Source organism: Hydra vulgaris, chromosome 09, assembly GCF_038396675.1.
Source record: "Hydra vulgaris chromosome 09, alternate assembly HydraT2T_AEP".
NCBI lineage: Eukaryota > Metazoa > Cnidaria > Hydrozoa > Anthoathecata > Hydridae > Hydra > Hydra vulgaris.
This window is the reverse complement of record NC_088928.1, coordinates 37,387,587-37,411,130: the sequence shown is the minus strand read 5'-3', so window position 1 is coordinate 37,411,130 and position 23,544 is coordinate 37,387,587. Positions and strand designations below refer to the sequence as shown.

The 23,544-nt window shown below is 27.7% G+C and overlaps 1 protein-coding gene across 1 annotated transcript; it reads right to left on the bottom strand.

The window, feature by feature from the left end:
* Window positions 1-238: 238 nt before the first annotated feature.
* Window positions 239-23,255, bottom strand: LOC105845338 (activating transcription factor 3). Its single transcript, XM_065805586.1, has 3 exons — window positions 23,041-23,255; window positions 5,806-5,907; window positions 239-1,125 (listed from the first exon to the last, which is right to left on the bottom strand). Exons 1-3 carry the CDS (start codon window positions 23,200-23,202, stop codon window positions 985-987), a joined length of 405 nt encoding a protein of 134 aa, XP_065661658.1. The 5' UTR covers window positions 23,203-23,255; the 3' UTR covers window positions 239-984.
* Window positions 23,256-23,544: the final 289 nt, after the last annotated feature.

Here is a 23,544-nt window from a genome sequence, read left to right as displayed (position 1 = left end):
AGTGGACGAACTTAGATACATTATAACAACATTCGATTTTGAATTAGGTTACCTTTCACTCGTCGGTTTCTAATTTTTCTTAATCCAAGTCTTCTAAAATTTTCTTCGTAAAGTAATTGCTATCTTTCAACATAACTTTAAAAAATATATATTTTTTTGTCCATTTATTAATGGTTTGTCCATTTTCAAACCTCACCTGTAATAGTTAAGATTGTGGAAAACACACTAATAAAACCTGTTTCGGAAGACATTTTATTGTTATATTTTGAATGACATAGTCATGGTAAACACAAGGCGTTATAAATTAAATTTTGCTTTATAAATAGCGATATAAATCACGCTAAATGCTTTAAAAATATATAATTTTCAAAAATGATATATTACAGAAAATATTTTTTAAATAGAAGCATTTAATTTTTTTGTAAAAATGTTTTTTTTCCTAAAAACTCGTTGCAAAATAATAAAAAAAATGTTACACAAACCTCAACTGAATGACTTGAAGACGTAGGACCCCCAAGTTGTACCTTATTTAACTTTTAATAGTGATTGAATTGAACGGCATTATTTAACAAAAAATTAACCAACAAAGATTTTTGAGGCAAATGTGTTTTTAACTTTATGAGTGGAGAAGAAATGGTTGCTCAAAACTTTCTAAGATAACAAAGGCTTTTAATTTTTAAATGTCTAAACAAAAACTGCTTTAATATTATCGATCTTTGCTCGTTTTCTTATAAACGACAACCACAATTGGATAAACGGAATCAAAAAGTCTTATTATAAAGATTTTAAACACGTTGAAGGTTGCATAACACCGTCTAATTATAATTCGTATCAATATTTAACAGATTTTGTATAAAAATTTTTTATGAATATAAAACGCTATTAACATCATCTTTTTGTTTAGAAAATTAAAACAATAGCACATAATTACGATTAAATAAACATTTTTTGAGGTAGCAAAGTGGCAATACTTAATTACGATTATTAAACAAACATATTTTTTGAGGTAACAAAGCGGCAACACGCATGATTCTGTAACAGTTTGCTCAAACTTGATTTTTGATTGTCTAGGCCAGCTATTTCTTTATGCAATGCTGTTATACGTTCTTCAAGCGAGCTGCATATCTATGAACAAAAAATATTTAAAATGTTATCTCACTTTCTTTGCTTTACTATTTTGCTATTCACTACTCCCAAAACCTTTTTTTTTTTCTCAATACTGAATTTTATATTAAATATAATAACTGAGTTATAATATTGCTAAGTTTTGTTGAAACTTTTAAATATAAATATAACAACTGAGTTATAATATTGCTAAGTTTTGTTGAAGTTTTTTGAATAAAATATGACAAGTTATAAATAAAATATGTCATCCAAAAATTACTAAGTTAACAAATTTTAAATGTTTTTAAATGCAAACTCAACAAAGTAATAGAATAACACATTTAATTTAAAAGTTGTTTAGAAAATGGGAAAAATAAAATAGATAAGATATGGTCAAAAAGCAAGACAGTAATCAACAGAAGACTTTTCCAGATTTCAAAAAGATAGCAGTGTTTTGGGTAATATTATCAGGAATCTCTAATATAGATAAAATTATGACAAAGTTGTGGTTGAAAAAGTGAGACCAAGCATGTGGTTGAGTGAGTCCTAACTTGAAATCAATGAGAAATCATGGGGTTGAGTGAGACCTACCTTTTTTATTTATAACTAGTTAACTTTTAGATTTAGTTATTATATTTATTTATATTTATATTATATTTATATTAAATATAATAAATATAAATAAATATAATAACTAAATATAAGTCGTACCAAATGCAAGGTTTGGTATTTCAAACAAGAAAGCACACAAGTGTAGATAAATATTTTTAAAAATACTCAAGATGAGAACTTTTGTCAAAAAAATGATCAATGTCACTAACTCTCTTTTAAGAATGGTTGACTGTTTTAAAGTTTATCAAAACAACCCATTTCTTATGCTCAGGATATAACCCCTTTAAGCTGGTCGTCTGGTAAAAAAATCAAAAATACAATTTGGGGGAAAGTTTATTTTATTTTTCAACATTAAGAAGTTATATTTGTATGACAAAAAAAAAAAAAAAAAAAAAAAAAAAAAAAAAAATGCAGGATATATATAAAATTAGTATGTGAACCAGTAAAAATTTATAATTATGTTTAGATCCATAATGGCAGCTTTACGTATTTGAGGAAATTAAAAAAGGGGTAAAGCTCAACAAAAACCAACCCATATTTCCTAAAATGCTCAAAGAATTAATTAGATTCTGGTTCACATACTAACTTATACACAGATGAACAAACCCTGAAAATTTCATTCAAAAATGATTTATAGAAGCTGAAATATTTGTGTTTTAGGTCTGAAATATCACAAACGGAGAAAACCAACAAAATAAAAATAAAATAATTAAAATGATCCTTTAGAATAAAATCTCCTCCTTCCTGGTGTTTTTCTTTATCAATAAATCCTTTCCTTATAGCTCTTAACTTTTTTCTTTTGTTCTTTACAGTATCTGTTGATTTTTTTTGTATATTTTTGACTTTTTTACTATCAAATACTAAAGCATAATCAATAAAATATTTTCCTGGTGTTAAACAAAGATTCTTCAAAACATTAGCTAGAGCTAAATATCCATCATTAAAACTTACTACTGATGAAAACGTACACATTTCTAGTACATCTTTTGAAACAAATGTATATTTTGGGCATTTCCGTCAGAGAATCTGATTAAACTCTTCGTTTGCATTTTGGCTTGTGCCTTGTAAGCACCGCGATAAAAGCTCATCATTACTTAAATCAATAAAAACCTTTTCAATTTCTTTTTTAATGACTTCAGGAATACCACCTTTTGAATTGTATTTAGACAAGCCTTTCTCAAAAAAGGTTGTTACAAGTTTGGTTATTAGTTTTGGCCTAAAACAACCAAAAATGATTGTTGCTAAAGGCGTTGCTAAGGGAAAAGGCTAGTACATGTCTTTACAGGAATTAAATTTTTGAAAAATTTAGTCAAAAAAATGTTTAAAAGTATATATTTTCTAAAAGAGCACAAATTTTTCCTTTAAACTGGACTATTAACAAAAACTTGATTTTTTAAATATTTTTTTACCAGACGACCACCTTAATAAAATTGACATAAGTGAAAAATTACTAGATACCATTCACAAGAAAGCTTAATTAGTATTTAGGTTTGCTTCATAATCAGCCTGTAATCATAAGTAATGATGACTGGAGCAAAATCCTCAATAGCCAGTATAGTTTGTGCAACAGTAACAACAACTGATTAAGATATATATCATGCTGATATAATTAATATGATATAAATATGATCATTCACATATTTCTGACAATTTGGTTGATGTAGCAGTTAATTGTATAAATAAAAGAAAAAACATTTTGGTTGTAAAGTGTGCAGTGCAGTTTCTGATAACACAGCAAACATGTCAAAAATAATTTGACAACAATTGAAAACTGGAGATAATCTATTTTTGTAAAGATCTTCATTTAGTTAAGATGTCTGATTAATCTATTAAAACAATTTCAAGCATCAGGTAGTTTAAGTTGTTAAATATTTTAGAAACATTTTGATATTGTAACATTTCTCAAGATGTCAGATAGAACACACTGGTTGGTTGCCTTAAATCTAAAACACACTAATATCTAAAACACATTAGAAATAGCAGTTGAATTTGAAGGAAAAAATTATGGAGTAGAGTGATGCTTGACTTAAAACCAACAAGGAATAATAGCTTCCATGCATGTCTAAATCCAGGTAATGATGTAAGAGGTGCAATAATTAGCAGACTAAATACATCATCCAAAGGACCATCATTAAAAAAATCACAAAAAGAATATAATTCAGCTACAAGTTCGTAGCAAAAATCTGTTAAATTTGATACTAAAGAAGTACAAGATGAAAAGAGAAACTTAAAAGAAAACAATGAGAAACTGAGAACAGTAGATTTAACTAATAGAAAAAAACAAATTCCAAAGTTGTAAAGTTGTAAAATAGATGTAAAGGTTACTATCACATTTAAAGAAAAATATACTAATTTGTAAAATAGATGTAAAGTTTACTATCACAATCGTACTTGAAGAAAGTTATAATAATATGTAATTTGTATATTTTTACTAATAGACTAATTTGTAAAATAGATGCAGAATTTACTATCACATTTGAAGAAAAATATACATATTTGAAGAAATATAAATATAAATATTTGAAGAAATATATATATAATATATTTGTAATCAAACATCATGACTTCTGAATTTAAAGGTTGTAGTAAAAACAAAATTTTTTTAGCTGATTAAAATTTATGTTTAACAAATTTAAAATTTATTTGTTTTACAACATTAAAATTTATGCTTAACAAATTTAAAATTTATTTATTTTACAACATTAAAATTTATGCTTAACAAATTTAAAATATATTTATTTTACAACATTAAAATTTATGCTTAACAAATTTAAAATTTATTTATTTTACAACATTAAAATTTATGCTTAACAAATTTAAAATTTATTTATTTTACAACATTAAAATTTATGTTTAACAAATTTAAAATTTATTTATTTTACAACATTAATATTTATGTTTAACAAATTTAAAATTTATTTATTTTACAACATTAAAATTTATGTTTAACAAATTTAAAATTTATTTATTTTACAACATTAAAATTTATGTTTAACAAATTTTTAACACAATAATATACTTTATTAAGTAAAATAGCTTTAAAAGATGTTTTGATATTTTTGATGTTAAAAAGATGTTTTGCTTATGGAAAATGTTATAGGAATACTTTCAAAAAAATTTTTTAGATAAAAATATGAAGAAATTTAAAGGTTTTAGAATTGTTAAGAGGAAAATATACTAAATTTGTTTTATTTATTTCCAAGACAAAAATAATTATAAATACTTAAAAATTGTATACGACCATCTTATTTGCTTAACAATTGACCATCTTATGACTATATGCTTAACAATTGTTTAAACATATCTTCTTTGCAGCCAAGCTCATCGCCACAAAAATAAAATTGTAACCTATCTTCAAAAAGACAATCCATTACAATTTCTTTATACTAAAATTAATTTTTTTTTTTAGAGTTTACTAATGATAAAAAAGTTTGCAACCCCTCTGCAAACCCAAGCTCCAAAAAAGACTATTAGTGCTTTCTGCTTTCTTAGTATACTTTCATGTAGGACTTAATAACAATTTATTGGCGTAAACTATTTCTGATAGTTTAATATTTAGTTATCAGTGTTGTACCCAGCGGTACCAGAAAAAAAAAAAAAAGAGGATTTTAGAAAAAAGTTAGGGACCCCTGGCCAACAAACCCTCCTCCTACTGGTTCATTTAAAGTCAGACCTTTTAACCAAACCATTCAGGTTAGAGTTCAATTTCAAATTATTTTTATGTGCCATTTATTGGCATTAAATTAATTATTGGGGAACTTGTTTTAATTTTAATTTATTTTTTTGATTAAAAAAAAACAAACAGTTAAATAGTTTATTTTTTTAGTAAAGAACTTTAAATTAAATATGGTCTTAAAAATTAAAAATTTAAATTTAGCTTTGAAGAAATTAAAATAAACAAATAAATAATTTTCACAATGTTTAAAAAAATTATTTTATCACAATAAAGATTTTCGTTAGTTTTTTTCAACTGTAGTTTAAAAAAAAACTTTAAATAAAAGATAAAAGATTTAAAAATATGGTGAAAAAGCAGAAAAAGTGTTTATGAAAAAATTAGTAAAAAAATACTTTTTTAATTTTAATTTTTACCTTCTCTAGATTCCATATTCTTTGCTTTCTTTTTTCTCTGCATTTTCTTGCTGCTAAACGATTTCTGATTCTTCTCTCCTCAAGTGGAGTGTTTGATGCATCCTTTGAAAAACAAGCAATTAATACAAATACATAATTAAATGAATGCAATGAGCACAAACATAACATATGTCTCAATGACAAACTATTGTATCATTGCCTACCTCCTCCCTATCTAAAAAAGTGAAAGGGATTTGTTTTAAAAGGATACCGGATTACTGGATACAAATTTAAAAGGTAATCAGCTATAGATAATGGCAGATGGAGAATTAAATACAAAATTTTAGTTTTATCTCAAATTAAAAATTTATAAACTTATAACTTTATAAAAATAAAACCCTTTTTAATAAAAAATAAACCTTTTTTAATAAAAAAAATTTTTTTTTGACTTATTAACTGCTTTTTTATTCCTTTTTTATTCAATTTTTTAATTATTTTTTATATTTTTTGAGATGTCAAAATGTTAGAGACATACAGCAACTGCTTTTTCCATATATGCACAAGACTAACTTTTTGCATAGTACAAAATAATTTGGACTTTGATTACTGTTTACCATAAGAATTTAAAATTCCTGCTTCCATTTTGGTTCATACAAAAAAAAAACTTTACAACTTTCCCATTTTATAGAATATTTATAAACTATTTAACTGGTGCATTAAATATCTTTTTTTTAAAAGGAGGTGAAAGTCATCTAGTCACCTGTTCTCGCAAAGGAAATATCTGTATTGTTAAATAGTTTACAACAGAAAAAGAATATTTTATTCACTTCTGAGTAAACTTGCCATGATCTAAGGATGACATTCACCTTTAAAATTTTTTTGGCAAAAAAACTTGAACTAAACAAACAATTATCACAACTTCTTGGGTAAATATTTGATTGACCTTCATAACTATTTCTTGAATATTATGGTATATATTATAACAAAAAATACCTAAAAATATATACTTTCCATACTTAATAGTTTACAGTAACACCTGGTGAAATTTTTCAATGTGTCACATAACTTCAATGATGTGTGACTGAGTCTAAAAGGCTTACTAGTTAGTAAGTGCAACTAAATGTAAGCAACATAAATGTACAATTAAATCTTAACGATTAATACAAATGCACAACTAAATATAATGTATTTAGAGCTTATTCCTTTTGTGTTTGTAATAAATAAAAATTAAAAATGATATAATTGTCAATTGCGTACAAGACTTCAAATAATTTTCTTTAATTCATAGAATATACAATTTATATTATACATTTAAATAAATTTAAAGATATTTAAGGAGTTAAAATTAAAGCTAAAAAGATGGAGTTGAAGTTAAAAAGCTGGAGGTGCAGAGTCATAAAAAAAATTACTAACTTTAACTCCAATCGTTGAAATTTTTAGAGTAAAAACTCTGACTCCAAGGCAAAGTTTTTGAAAAATTCTTTGAATTCTTATAAAAATATTATGCGATAATTAAAATTTTTTAATTTAAATTTGCTAAATATATGAAAAATTCTTTGAAGGTTAAATATTTTGTACATGCACGTGCAATACCAAGAAGTTTTACTTTTTGGAGTCTCAATTTTGTTTAGCGACTCAAACTCCACAGCCGTGGTTAACTTTAATTTTAACTTTTTAAATATCTTTAAATTTATTTATATGTATAATATACATTGTATATTATATGAATTAAATAAAGTTATTTGAATTTTATTCATGAAGTTTTCATGAAGCTATGAAAAAGTTAATTGAAGCAAAACCTCAAATATCTTTATCCAATTCATATAATATACAATGTATATTATACATATAAATAAATTGAAAGATATTTAAGAAGTTAAAATTAAAGTTAAAAAGCTGGAGTTAAGGCTAAAAAGCTGGAGCAGGAACAAGGGCCACAAGATCAAAAAATTAAAGTTGAAGCCCATACCATAGCTACACTTTTTTACATACACTTCTTTTTTTAAATACCCTTTTCACTAGTTTAACTACATACCAAATCATCAGAATTTTGAGAAATTTTGAACCATGGGTTCTTATATTTTCATGGGTCTTTATATTTTCATGGGATCTTTCTTTTTTCTTCAGACTTATTTGCCTATTGCATGTTACAAAGAATAGTTTAAATAGAAAACTAATCCAAAATGTTGAATGGTTCTCAAACTAATTTTAAAATTGACCTGGTTTCCATGAAATTAAAAAAAAGCATTTTCTTTAATAGAATGAGAAATAACAGGGCAAAAATATAAAAAACATTTATAAAGCTTTTTTGATGTTGAGTTAAAAAAATACACTTAAAACACCAAAATATGGAAAAAACTTAAAAATAACAAATAACCTATATAACTCCAACCTTGAGATCTCAAAACATCTCAATGTTATTTTTTTGTTGTTTGTTTTTAATTTTTTTAGTTACTTATAATTTTACTTGTAACAAAAAATCTATCTAGAAAAACAACAAAAACATATACTAATATATTTTCAAAGATATATAGTAGATAGGGGCACAAATAAAGGGGGCAGTAACTTTTTAGAGACCTTCATTATAGTTCAAATAAAGGTCTCTAAATTAATTTAGATATTTAGGTCCTAATACCTAAATATCTAAATTAATTTCAAAATGAAACCATTATTTTTTTAAATTCTATTTTATTATAGGTAATCAGTGGTGTTTATGTGGTCTGAACCCCCCCCTACTCACTAAGGTGAGGGTGGGGGAGGGGGAAGGGGGTTTGGGGTGGCACCAATCAAATTCAACTAACTTTTAGTAATTTAATTGCCCTTTTTACCCCTTTGATTGGTGCCACCCCAAACCCCTTCCTCCTCACCCTCACCTTAGTGAGTGGGGGAGGGGGGAGGGGAAGGGAGGGGTCCAGACCACATAATAACATTAACAACCACTGGACACTCTTAATTGCCAACACTCTTGATAAAACAGTAGGGTTTGCGGATTCTCTTTATGGCGGTAATACTTCGAAGCATGATATGTTTCTGAGATATATGATATTACGGTCATCTGTTACTAATAAATTTAGAGTTAGGGACAAAGTTGCTTTTAATGCACCTCAACAACTCAATGGAAATAGTTGTGGAGTTTTTAAACAAATATTTGCAGGAGCTGTTACTAATAATGTGAACATAATGCGCTGTGTCAGTCTTCTCACATGACATTTTCATGAAGTCAATGCATTTGAAAAATATATGATGTTTCCGGTTTCTGTTGTTTAAAACTTTGTTTTTTTTTTTGTAAAAAAAAAAAAAAAAAAAAAAAAAAATGTTTTTATCACTTGTGAATATGGTATAATAATTAGATAAGTTCGTTTATTTATATTTTTAAAAAAAAACTTTTTTTATCCTGGACGGTTTTGGGGTTTTTGGGCTGGGTCGAATTCTAGGTACAACCGTCAATTTTGGAGGTTTTGTAGTGGTAGCCTATGGTGATAAGTGGTGAATCAGTATTTAAAAAACTGGAAGAAGATGATGCAAAAGAATAAACTAAAAATATTAGAAGAAAAAAAAATTCACATTGGATTATTTTGAGTTGTGTGATGAAACTAGTAATTTTATTAGCTTTTATGTTCTTTTTATATTTCAACAGTTTAACTGCATTTATCAAATTCTGAATCAAAAAAAGCAATATAAATGTTTGTTTTCATATTTTTGCCATTGTTATTCCTTATTTTAATAAAGAAAATGATCTAATACATATTAATAGAAATGTATATATACATTTCTGTGTAAATGTATATATACATTTCCACATTACAGTGGCTTGACCGAAATGGCTTGAAAACATATGTTAACCCATTTTGGGTCTGTAGATTTTAATTAGATAAAATGTACTTTATAAAACATAGTTTTTAACTATGTGGGAGGTTTTATTTTCAAATAACTTTTTTTTTAGTTATTAAGTTATTAGATCAAAGATTGAACTTTATCAACTTTTTATTACTTGAAAACTATTTTGCATGCATTTGCACAAGAAAAATTTGAAATATTAAAACCAAAGTGCGCTCAAATTAATGATAACTAATATGTAATGTAAAAAAATAACCTAATGACTGTAACTTTTATCCATTAGTAAAAAATAGTGAATATTTCTCAATTTAGTTTGTTAAATTTATTTACTTATAAAAAAACGTATAAACTTGAATAAAATAAAATCAAAGGGAACTAAAAATAAAATAAAAGTTGTTATGGTATATCTTTTTTAATACCTTTAAAAATAATAATATATTAAGTTTTTAATAAGATATTATATTAAGTTATTATTAAATACTTAATATGATTAATTAATAATTACTTAATATAATTAATTTAATAATAAAAATATCATTTAATTGGTGTTGTTAAACACAATATAAAAAAAGAAAATTATAATAAACATAATAGTTCTATATATTCTATTAGGTTATATATATTTTAGCAAAACTTTAAAAATCTTTTCAAAACTTTAAAGTGTTTTTAGTGTGCAAACAAACATTACTTCACTTTAATGATAATAAGAAAACTTAAAATAAAAAGCATGCTATTGAAGTAAGCAAAAATGTTTTAGCATGGTTTCTTTTAAAGTAATTGCAAATGAATACATTTTAACCAAAATCTTGCATCTTCTTTAAACGTGTTTACAACCTTGGAAACATGTGTAAAAACCATGCTAAAACATAATTACTTTCTTCTATTGCGTACTTAGTTATTATACTTAAAAATAACACTATTGAATATTATAGCGTGATTTCTTTTGAAGTCTTTGAAACGCGTTTTAAATTTTAATAACTCATAGCTTTTTTATTTTAAATATGTGATTTTTATAATCTTAATTTATAATAATTTATAATAATTTATAATTTATAATAATAATTTTTATAATATTAATAATATAAATATTTGGAAAAAAGATTGTTCAAGTAATGCATTTGTTTTTGAAAATTTTAAGTGAACGTCAACAATTGCATAAGTAAAAGTAAAGAAAAGCGACGTTTGTTTTTCAGTCTTTTTTAACAAACGCTCCCACATTCGTCTATTTGTCACTACAACAAACAAAAGGGTGAGAATTAAAAAAAAAACCTATTTCTATTTTATAAAGCCATTTGTTTAAAAAAAAGATTTTGCATAAATAATGCAAAATCTTTTTTTTACTTTAAACAACACTTATGAAAAATCCAAGATACACAACAATCTAAATAAAAAATTTGGAACATTATGATCACATTAGAAAAAAAAAATATTGAGATTTACCATGCACTCAAAGCCAAATAATTTAGGAACAGTTTGGGTATTTTGCCACTTGAGTACAAGGTAAACGTCAATATTTTTGCAATTTTTTTTTTTGTAATCGCATCTTTTTTATATTTGCCCCAAATTTGGCTTCTTGTGTATCTGGTTTTGAAAATTTTATTTTCTTGAACACCACTATTCATTAGTTTTACAATTTTTGTTAGAATCATTATATATATATATATATATATATATATATATATATATATATATATATATATATATATATATATATATATATATATATATTAACATCTTCGCTTCCAACAAGGCTGCAAGCAGCCACTAAGTAAAGTTGGAAGTTACTGAAAAAGAAAAGATGAAGATTGTAGAGCGAGATAACGATTGACGAACAACTTAAAAGATTGCAAATTAAATGAATCAGGAAAGCAAGATGAAGGAAGAGAATTCCAAAGAACTGATGTTAAAGGAAAAAAACTAGACATTTTTGGAGCACTTAGGAACAGTCACAGAAAAAGGATGACACTTAATTGAATGGCGAGTAACACGAGAATGAATTTTAGTAGATGGCACAAGAGACGTTAGCTCTTTAGAGCAGTGCCCATTTTAGTATTTTTAGAAAAGAGAAAGAGAAGCAACATTATGACGATGTGATAATGGTTGGAGGTTGGCTGCAAGAGCATGTCCAACTATGTTTACAATGCGTTTTTGCACCTTGTCTAAAAGAGAAAGGGCATCATTAGAAGATCCGCCCCAGATATGGCAACAGTATTCCATACAAGGCCGGATTTAGGATTTATAGAGATAGAGAATAGAATCCGAAGTAAGAAAGTGACGAGCTCGATAAAGAAATGCAACCTTAGTAGATGCTAATTTTGCAACTGATTTGATATATGATTTCCAAGAAAGATTGGAAGTAAGAGTTAATCCTAGAAGATGAAGAGTAGGTGACTCATCGAGTACATCACCGTTCATAAATATAGGAAGATCTAAATTATTGCGATAACGATTGGCTGAAAAAATTGAGTTTTATCTGAATTAAAGTTCACCAGCCACTGTGAGCCCCATGCTGTAGCAGAAGTGAGATCCTTTTCAAGCTCAAATGCCCCCTCCAAGCAATCAGAGGGTGTTGGTTTCTTATCATGTCAAGAATAAATGGTAGTATCAGCAGCAAACAATGCCACCTTAGATGTGAGAATATCTGGAAGATCGTTAATGTAAATTAAAAAGAGCATAGGGCCAATGATAGAACCTTGAGGAACTCCTGAAGTTACAGAATAAGAAGAAGAGTGTTGTCCATCAAGGACAACTTTTATGCTACGATTGGAAAGGAAGAATTCAATGATCTTAAAGATGTTGCCGGATACACTATAAGAAGAAAGCTTATGGAGAAGACCAGCATGCCAAACTTTATCAAAAGCTTTTGAAATGTCAAGAGCAATGGCCTTAACCTCTCCACCTTCATCTAATGCACGATAAAACCTGTCAGTTATTACTGTTAGCAAATCAGCTGTCAAACGAGAAGATCGAAATCCATATTGATGATCAGAAAGTAAGTTATTAGATTCAAGATGAGAAATTAAGTGTTTGTTAATTAAAGATAGAAAGAAGACTTATGGGACGGTAGTTAGACGAATCAGATCGCTCTCCAGAATTTTTGAAGATAGGGATCACAGATGCCGCTTTCCAGCAGGCTGGAAAACAAGACTCTTATAAGCACTTGTTGAATAGTTTTGAGAGTATAGACGACAGCTCCGGAGAACACTTCTGCAAGACAATAACAGGTATGTTGTCCGGGCCACAAGCAGTAGAAGAGTCTAGGCAGGAAATCACTTTAGATACAGATGCTGGAGTGATATGAATGTCAAGCAATGGATCAACCTGTTTGTTGACAATATCAGGTAGAACGCAACTAGTGGAATCAAGAGATGATATTGATGAAAAGTTTTTAGCAAACAATTCAGCTTTGTCTTTAGGTGACGTGACAAAGTCTAAACCATACAAGAGAGGTGGAACTATAGATTTGCCCTTATTATTGATATTATTAAAGATTCTCCAGAAGTCACGAGAGCCTAATTTTTGAGATAAGATACGAGATTTCATGACCTGAGAATATCGAGTTTTGGCGTTAGACAAAACCTTTTTACAATTGTTTCTAGCAGTAAAAAACAGACGTCTGTTTTCTGGAGAATTGTTTCGCTCATAAATATGGAAGTAACGGTTTGGATTGGCAATCGCAGCAGCACAGTGTGAGGAAAACCATGGAGGAGAGTGAGCCTTGACCTGGAATCGTTGAGAGGGAACAAAAGATTCCATGCAAGCCTGAATCCACAAAGTTATGTAAGAAGCACATTTGTGGACAGGAAGACGAAAGACTTCTACCCAAGGGCCATCACAAAAAAAATTACGGAAAGAATCCCAGTCAGCTTTACTGTAGTTGTAAGAGGTTCGATAATAGGGGGATTCAGGTGATGAAGAAGTATGATATATTAGTTTTAGAGAGATCAAACTGTGATCAGAAGCACCTAAGGGTGAATGTGGAGAAACTGAGCACTGACTAGGATCAGAAACAAGACATAAGTCGAGTAGAGAAGGTAGATGATTCGGGTTGTCAGGAAAGCGAGTTGGAAAATTGACTATTTGAGTTAGAGATTGAGAAAGGCAAAAGTTGTGGGCTTTAATGCCTGCAGAGTCACTGACATTAGAGCCAAGCCATTCAAAGTGGTGAGCATTAAAGTCACCGACAACAACTATATTAGCTGATGGATAAAGAGAGGGCTTGGTCAATATGATCAGAAATAACGTCAAAAAGAGTGAAGTCTTGAGATGAAGGAGAGCGATATAGAACAAAGAGAAAGGCAATAGAGTGAAGTGGTGCTAAACGAAAGCACATGAAAGAATAGTCTGTGGATTCAAACCTAGTTTCACGACAAATGGGTGAATTCTTACGATGTAAATGCCCAGGCTAAGCATGTGACTATTGGAGTCTTTACGAATTAGAGGAAGATAACCATCAACACTAAGATCACAAGATGAGACAGCTGAACTCAAATTAGTCTCACAAAGAGCAAGTAGGTCTGGTGAACTTTGCAAGAGATAAGACTCAACAGAAGAAAAGTTACTTCGAAGACCACGAATATTAGTGAATGATAGGTTTAGAGAACTTGGTGATGATGATGGTTTTTTGTGTTTTATAGTTTTTGGTACTTCATTCATTTTTAAATTTGATTGAAGAACTTGAATCAAAGCATAGATAGTACTCAGATCACCGTTTGATAGCCCAAGCAAATGCCTCATTACTACTAATAAACCCTAAGCCGTAACAAAAGGCTCCAAATGTGGCCTCCGCAAAGCACACCAAAAGTACAAACAGTGACACCATCCATGCGCAACATGGCATTGTCAATACTTTGATTTTTTTCAGCCGTTGATGGAATCAGCCTCTCTGAGAGCTACCACAGAGTTCGGGAAACCTGACTACCAGCCGGCCTCAGAACCATAAAACTGAGTTTTAGAGCTGTACCCTCATTAGGAGATAATAGAATGAGTTGCCTCGTCATAAAAACAGAGACACAAGCAAAACCCATGCATTGAGTCAAGAAGATCCAGCATTCAACATCCTAAACTGGAAACAATATATTAAAAATACATCTGCGCCAGCCTAATAGATGAAGAAGGGGTGCAAGGCTGGTCAACAGATAGAATCTGTTTACCCCTTATATCATTATATATAGAATTGAGCCTTTAGGAGGTAGAATGAATTTTTTGCTACAATGGAGTCTATACGTAAGATTTTTTAAAGTGAAAAGATTTTTCATAAATATTGGATTTAGACAACTAATAGATTTAAACGTTTCCTTCAAAAGAAATCTCAAATTTCTTAGATGGATTCTTGGACTATTATCAAAATTTAATAATTCATCCAGAGACAAATCAAATCTTTTATAGACTATATTTAGAGCTTTTTTATGAATTTTATTTATTTGTTTGTCATATTTTTTTTGAACAAAATATCCAAATTAGAGGACAATAAGAAAAGTTAGATAAAATAAAAGCATTAAACAGCAAAATAGATTTATCACGTCATGTGAAACATTTACCATTAGCTTTACTGCATAACTGTTTAATGTGTTCCCCAAACTTTAGATCTTTATCAATTGTTATACCAAGTAGTTTTACCTTACCGGAGGCAAAAATCCTTATATTACCTATTTTTAGCGATAGATTTTTTATGTTTTTTAAGCCAATTTTAACGTAAAAAAATTTGGAACTTATTTGGGTTTGCAATGATCGAGTTTAACTGAAACCAATTGATGGTATTTGTTGCTTCTTTTTGCAAACGAAAAATTCTCAAAGCTATAATCACAAGCATAGATAGTGTTATCAGCAAAATTACAAAGTTTCGTATCTTTAATAAATCAAAATAAATCATTTATAAAGATATTAAACAAAATAGGTCCAAGGATTGACCCTTAAGGCACTCCAGATAACATATCCGCCTAATTTGAGGCAGAAGAACCTATTTTTACCCTTTGTTTACAGCCACAAATATAGGATAGCATGAGATTAAGACTTTCTTTTGAAAAACCATAGGCATCTAATTTAGCAATTAGTAAATCATGCAGGATATAGTTATATGCTTTTGAGAGGTCTATTAATATTGATCCAACAACATCTCTATTATTAATACAATCATGTCACTTATTAAGTAACAAAAAAAGGGCATGCTGAGTTTATCAAACCTAGGCTCAATAAATATTAAGATTTGTTCATATAAAATAGTTTTAAAAACTTTAGAAAGGGCTGGTAAAATACTAACTGAACGGTAATTCGACTTATCAGATGGGTCATTCTTCTTAAAACATGTTATAACATCAGCCATTTTTAGAAATGGCGGAAATTCACTATCATGGATACTATTATTTATGCAATCTGTAAGACTGTCCCTAAAGTGAACAATATAAAACTTTAAAATGAAAGTTGGTATATTAGTCTTTTTCTTATTATTCATAGACCTTATGAATAATAACACCTGATGATATTTGTAATATCATCAGGTGTGATTTGACGGAACTGGAAACTTTGTGTACATGTACTAAATTTTTTCTTTATGTTTATTATACTGGGATGATCAAAATACCTTTTGATAGCTGCATTAACTGGGTCTATAGAGCAAGAGAATAAAGATGAATGTATGGAGTTTGTACTACCAGAAGGCACTGCAACGTTTATGAAAAAGTTATTAAAAATATTAGTCAATAAAGAGTTGTCAGAGTTGATGTTACCGTTTTCAACTAAAGTGATATGTTCATTAGAGTTACCTGATTTATCTGAAAGGAAAGGTTTAGTTAACTTCCAGAGAGATGTATCTGAAATCAAGAGAGTGTCAATTTGCCCAAAGTAAATTTTCTTTAGTTTACAGTTTTATTTTACTACCCTATTTCTTTGTTTTTTGTACATTAGCGCCAAAATATCAGATTTATCACTAAGGAATTTTTTATATAATGTAGAGCGGAGCATAATTGCTTTTTGTAAGTCTTTAGTTATAAAAGGTTTATTATTACCTTTAAATATTTTAGACTGAAGAGGGGCATACAAATTTAGAAATAAGCTAAATATTTCACTAAAAGTATCTATATCCTAACAAGAATTTAATTTTTTATGGAGTGTTTGCAAAATTTTTACTTGAAAAATTTTTAAACAATATATATATATTAATTTTTTAGGTGGTAACTTACAAAACGTAGATCTAAGCATTGTGTATATTAGTTGATAATGATCACTTACAACTGTACAAAAAGTATTCGAATGTTGAAAGCACAACTTTCTATTAGTGAGTATATAATCTATACATGAAGGTTTATTAACCTATTTAAAACAAGTTGGTTCTTTAAATAAATTAGTGCATTGATAAAGTTGAAGGAATTCCTTCATTAGGAAAAATTGTTGCACATGATAAAGATATTTATGAGATAGATGTCATCTATGGTTGAGATATTTATGTTATTATTGTTCTCAGGTCTAAATAAGCTGCCGATGGTCTGAAACTTAATAAAGAAAAAATTTAGAAAGACAGTCCTACTATTCCAGAAGGTGCTGCTGTAGAGATAAAAATAAAATAAATAAATAAAAATAAAAAAAAAATAAAAAAAAAGCCTATAGCTATAAAAAACTTAAAAATTTTATTTTAACAATTAAATGTCTTCTTCGATATATATATTTTTCAAACATCTTTACTTGCAACATGGCTGCAAGCAACCACTATTCTAACTGTGAATAACTTCCACTAGAGTTAGAAGTTACTGGAAGAGAAAAGATGAAGTTTATAGAGCAAGATAACAATTGACAGACAACTTAAAAGATTGCAAATTATATGAATCAGGAAAGCAAGATGAAGGAAGCAAATTCCAAAGAACTGATGTTTGAGGAAAAAAACTAGATGAATAAGAGTTTTTGGAGCACTTAAGAACAGTCACAGTGAAAAGATGAGACTTAATAGAATGACAAGTTACACAAGAATGAATATTAGTAGATGGCACAAGAGATACTAGCTTTTTAGAACAGTGCCCATTATAATATTTGTAGAAAAGAGAAAGAGAAGCAACATTACAACAAGAGCAGATCCAACTATGTTTACAATGTGTTTTGTCTAAAAGAGAAAGGGTATCATTGGATGATCCCCTTTTTATTATTAGTATTCCATACAAGGACGGATTTGAGATTTACAGAGATTAAGAATAGAATCCAGAGTAAGAAAGTGTCAAGCACGATAAAGAGATGCAACCTTAACAGATGCTTATTTTGCAATGGACTTGATAAATGGTTTCCAAAAAAGATTGGAATAAGAGTTAATCCTAGAATTAAAGTTCAACATCCACTGTGAGCCTCATGCTGCAGCAAGAGGTTGCTTGGAGGTTCCATTCTTAAATGCTCGCTCCAAGCAATTAGAGAGTATTGGTTTTTTATCAAGATAAGAATAAATGGTAGGGGATGTGACTTTTTGGTACCTTTAGTTTCCAATAAAAAAAAAGATAAACTTTGGTTTGAAAGTAACTGAAAAGACATTGGTTTTATTTAATTTTTGAAAAAGGTCACCCACCATGACCCTTGATTATACACTGGCTCCTACATATCCGTGATTTTTTTTTCTCCAAAAGTATATTAACCTGGGTCTCAAAAGAACCAGAATTTTATAGTGATTTCAAAATTCATAATCTTATCTATTGAAAGATTTTTTTTTTAAATATAGCAAACAAAATGCCACCTCAGATGTAAAAGTATCTGGAAGATCATTAATGTAAATTACAGAGTATATGGCTGAGGATAGAACCTTGAAATAACAGGAAATGAATATATATATATATATATATATATATATATATATATATATATATATATATATATATATATATATATATATATATATATATATATATATATATGACATAATACATTTATATATATCTAATATAACCTATTTTTTATATGTTATTATATAATATTATATATACAGTGCTTTCAAAAAAAATAGGCACAGTAAAAAATTGAGTTAATTTCCTTTTTTAAAACATTGTAAAAACTCATCCATATTTCCTAAAAACTTAATTTTTTTGAACAGCAGGAAAATTATTTCTTATATTCACATGTTCAGATTCAGTTACTTTTTTTTAATATTTTTTTTTTTTCAAAGGAATACAGAAAACATACCTGAAAAGATTGTGAAAAAAAAATAGGTGCTAATAAACTTTTTGATTAAATTCCATTCTACTTTCTTGTCAACCCAACTGTACTGAGACTAGCGCATTAATGATAGCGCATTAATGATAGCATAATTCATAATTATTTTATTAATTTATATGTTAGTTTGACAATTTCCTGTAAAAGTTAGATAAAATTACTTATGATGACCAGTTTAGTCAAATTGAAAGCCTCTTTAAATATTTTTATAAGACCTAAAAGTAAATATACATAAAAATGGGTCGAAAAGTAGTAAGCAAAGCAACAAAATGGCAAATAATATGTATGAAGCATGGCTCAATGATCAATAACAGAAAAATAACAAGAAAATTAAAATTTCAGAGAATTGCATCAGATATACTTTAAAGACATATAAAACAACAGGTGACATCCAACACCATGCAAGATCAAGAAAGTTAAAAAAATTACTGGGCACAAAAACAGTCTTTTATTTTGTCAAATAAGAGCCAAGGTAAAGTTATCATGAATTCAACATGTATTTAACGAAAATCGTAAAAAACACTTCGTATAATACAGTTAGAAACATTTTACTAACGAAAAAAAAACCAAAACAGCTGCATTTACAGTTAAAAACATTTTACTAATGAAAAATGTTTCTAACCATAAATGCAGCTGTTAGAAAACTGAACCAAATTATGTTTCTATTTCTATTATGCTTTTTTGCAATTTTCTTTTCAAATATAAGCTCGAAATTTTGAAAGCCACTTTTTTTAAGAGCATCTTCATAAACAGGTTAGAGGAGTTAAAAATATTTTAATTAAAAGAGTTTTGGTTTAGCCTATTGTTAATTGAAAATTTGTTTTAGAATTTGAGGGGGATGGTTCGAATTCACATTAATATACAATAATTCATCATTAGGCTTTTTGTAGGGCTTGTAAGAACTTTCTGAGAGGTTAAATGTGACATCAAGAAAATTCACTATTTTTAAATTTATGTTTATTTCAATTTGGAAGCCAATGTTTTTAAAAACTTTAATAATATCTTTTCTAATTTTATTGAGTTGTGGCCCTGATTTTTTATGCATTATTATTAAACCGTCGTCGCGATAAAGACCTAATTGATTAATTTGGATTATTTTAGCTAGGTTATTTAAAATATATAAACCTACAAATTCGCAAATTTCTGTTCCGTCGTAACTTCCCATTGTTACATCAAAGCATTCGTGAGTTTTTTTTTCCACGTTTCCTTATTAAAATAGAGTAAAGTTTTTCTGCAGTGCTTAATTATACGAATAATGTCCTCAGTAATTTCTAAATGGGATTTTCCAAATTCTATTGTTTTATCTAAAATTTCTGCTGTAATTGAGGGGTTTTCAAAAAATTTGAAAAGAAAATTGCAAAAAAGCGTAATAGAAATAGAAACATAATTTGGTTCAACCCCCCAAATGTTTGCCTACTAATTTTTCTAAAATTAGTAGACAAACATTTTCCTCCCTCTAATAAATTACATAAGATTTTTAACAGAAATACCATTAAAGCAAGTTAGAGTTGTACAAAAAATTTAGAAAGAATTATAAAAGGCCATAACTACGCGTTAATTAATAAAAATGAACATACAAAAGAAAAAAACACTGATTATTGTAATTGTAAACAAAAAATAGATTGCCTTCTAAATGGAAAATGCCTTTTCAAAAAATGTAATTTACAAGTGCATTGTTTCCTCAAAAAATAACCCTGATAAACAATATATTGGCTTAACCGAGGGGAATGGAAAAAACATTGTGCCAACCACAAACAATCGTTTAACCACAAAAAATATTCAAAAGAGACTATGCTGTCAAAATATATTTGGGATTTAAAAGAAAAAAAGAAAACTTTAATTTACAATGGTCTATGGTAAAATCTGCCCCTGTCCATAATAACATTTCCAAAAATTGTATGCTATGTTTGCAAGAAAAATTTGAATAAATTACTCATTTAAATCAGGAAAATTTATTAAATAAAAATCTGAATTAATTTCTAAATGTAGGCACGAAAATAAATACCTTTAAAAAAATTATAAAAACAAATGAACAAATCAAACTATCCTCATTCCAAAGAAATTTATTTAATAATTACTTTCTGTAACTTCCTGTTAACCGAAAAAAAATAGTAATTAAAACTTTTTATAATAATTTATAACTTCTTGTAAAACATTTTTTTCTATAAATTGAATTTTTTTTTAGATTTAGTAACTCTTCCTGATGATCCAGTAATGGTGAAACTTCAAGTTAAAGTTAGATAAGTGTTTTTTACTAATTTATATATATATATATATATATATATATATATATATATATATATATATATATATATATATATTATATATATATATATATATATATATATATATATATATATATATATATATATATATATATATATATATATATATATGTTTTTTCATCAATAAAAACTCATGAGAAATCAGAAATTATAAATTATGAACATATATATATACAGTTGCGAATAATAAAATAGTACCACTAAGCGTATTTTCCTTTTTGTTAAGAAAACACCATGCAAAATAAATTTTTTTTAAAGCTTTGCTGTTTAAAATGTTAGCTTACATGTTTATTTTCTAAATCAAATCATTTTGGGAAAAAAACTGCTTGGTGTTGCTTGATTTTAAACAAAAATGCCAATTCTGATCGAAAAATAAAATAGCATCACACACTCTTTTGTTGTAAAATACTCTGATAAAGGTAAAAATAATTGTGAAAATAGCAAGCGTTGGTTTTTTTTTTGCTGTTTCATTCGTTTTATGTTAGTGCGTATTAGTAGGAGACATTTACATATAAAAATGGGATGCGGAAAGCATTGTAGTGCAGAAAAACGAGAACTGATCCGAAAGTTGATATCAGTAGGAAAATCTTATAGAGAAGTTGGTCGTTTAGTTGAGTGTTCCAATAAAATGATAGGAAATGCCATGAACCTTCAAGAAAAGCCTGAAACACGTGGTCGAAAATGTTCTATTTCAACATTGCTGGCCAATCGCTTAGTCCAACAGGCTAAAAAGGAACCTTTTAAAACAGCTACTGAGCTGAAAAAGGACTTTAACACCGATGCAACAGTTCAAACAGTTCGGAGTTGTCTGCGAGTTAATGGATTAAAAGCCTATTGTAAAGCGTATTGCATTTGCTAAAAAACATTCAAAATAGCCACTCAAAAAATGAAGGAATGTTTTATGGACAGACGAAAGTAAGATTGTGCTTTATGGTGGAAAAGGCTCTCAGGCGTATATCAGAAGACCGCCGAATGCAGAATACAATCCAAAATATACCATCAAAATTATTAAACATGGAGGTTGTAGTATAATGATATGGGTATGCTTTTCTTATTACGGAGTAGGGCCCAATCATCACATTACTACTATTATGGACCAACACGTTTATGTTGATATATTGAATAAAGTGATGTTGCCGTATGCAGACTATGAAATGCCATTGTCCTGGGTGTTCCAACAGGACAATAACCCAAAGCACACTAGCAAGAAGACTAAGAATTGGTTTGAGGAGATAAAGTGAACATTATGGAGTGGTCAGCACAGTCGCCAGATCTTAACCCAATCGAGAATTTGTGGGCTGACATAAAGGAGGTGGTTGCTGCTGCCAAACCCACCATGAAGGAGTCACTTTGGAACGTAGTTAAGAAGACATGGAGCGAAACTCCACTAAAGCGATGTCAGGCCTTGGTTAACTCGATGCCAAGACATTGTGTAGCCGACATTGCCAATAAAGGTCATGCTACAAATACTAATATGTTAATAAATAACTAATATTTATTGTAAAATGTTTAAAACAATTGATCTCATAATATTTCCTTATTTTAAAGTACACATTAAAGCTGTGGTGCTATTATTTATTTCGCGTTTTATTTGATTTTTTTTTGAATTTTTTTTTAATAAATGAATACTATCTATCAAAACTTGTATATTTTGTTTTTTATAAAAATTATAAGCCATTTTACTTTTAAATATGTACTTAAAAGATTTTCAAACTCCTAAAAATAGTTAAAAATTCTAATTTCAACCAATTTTTGGTGGTGGTGCTATATATATATATATATACATATATATATATATATATATATATATATATATATATATATATATATATATATATATATATATATATATATATATATATATATATATATATATATATATATATATATATATATATAAATTCATAATATTCAACTTAAATTAAAAAGCAATTACACAATTAAATATAATAATTACCTTTGAATAATCACCTTTATTATCTGAATCACAGCTCTCAGAATCAGTATCATCAATCTTATTTGCTTCATTCTCTTCAAAACCATCATTTGAGAGTAGTTTGGCTTTAAGCACATTGCGTAATTTTGACTTCGTATTTTTTTCCCCAGTTTCCTCATTCATTTTTTCAAATAGATGAATAATAAACTTAAACTAATTTGTTTATATCTATTTATATATATGTATATGTATATATATATATATATATATATATATATATATATATATATATATATATATATATATATATATATATATATATATATATATATATATATATATATACAGCCTCAGAATTAGGAAAAATAAGGTTGGCAATAATTTGGTGGCCTTAATCTGTATGAGGTCGGCATAAGGTCGGCAGAAATGTAAAACAAAGTTTTGACTATAAAATGTAAAAACAAGGTCAGAGATTTTTTGCTGACCTTAAACACTTATAGGTTGGCATTGCCAAAAACCGACCCT

Bases quoted from the DNA above. Each gene is read 5' to 3' on its own strand.
- LOC105845338 (XM_065805586.1), bottom strand. From the start codon at position 23,202: ATGAATGAGGAAACTGGGGAAAAAAATACGAAGTCAAAATTACGCAAT. The intron at 5,908-23,040 runs GTAATTATTATA...TGTTTTTCAAAG, and splicing joins ATAAAGGTGATTATTCAAAG to GATGCATCAAACACTCCACT. The intron at 1,126-5,805 runs GTAAAAATTAAA...TTTTGTTCATAG, and splicing joins GAATATGGAATCTAGAGAAG to ATATGCAGCTCGCTTGAAGA.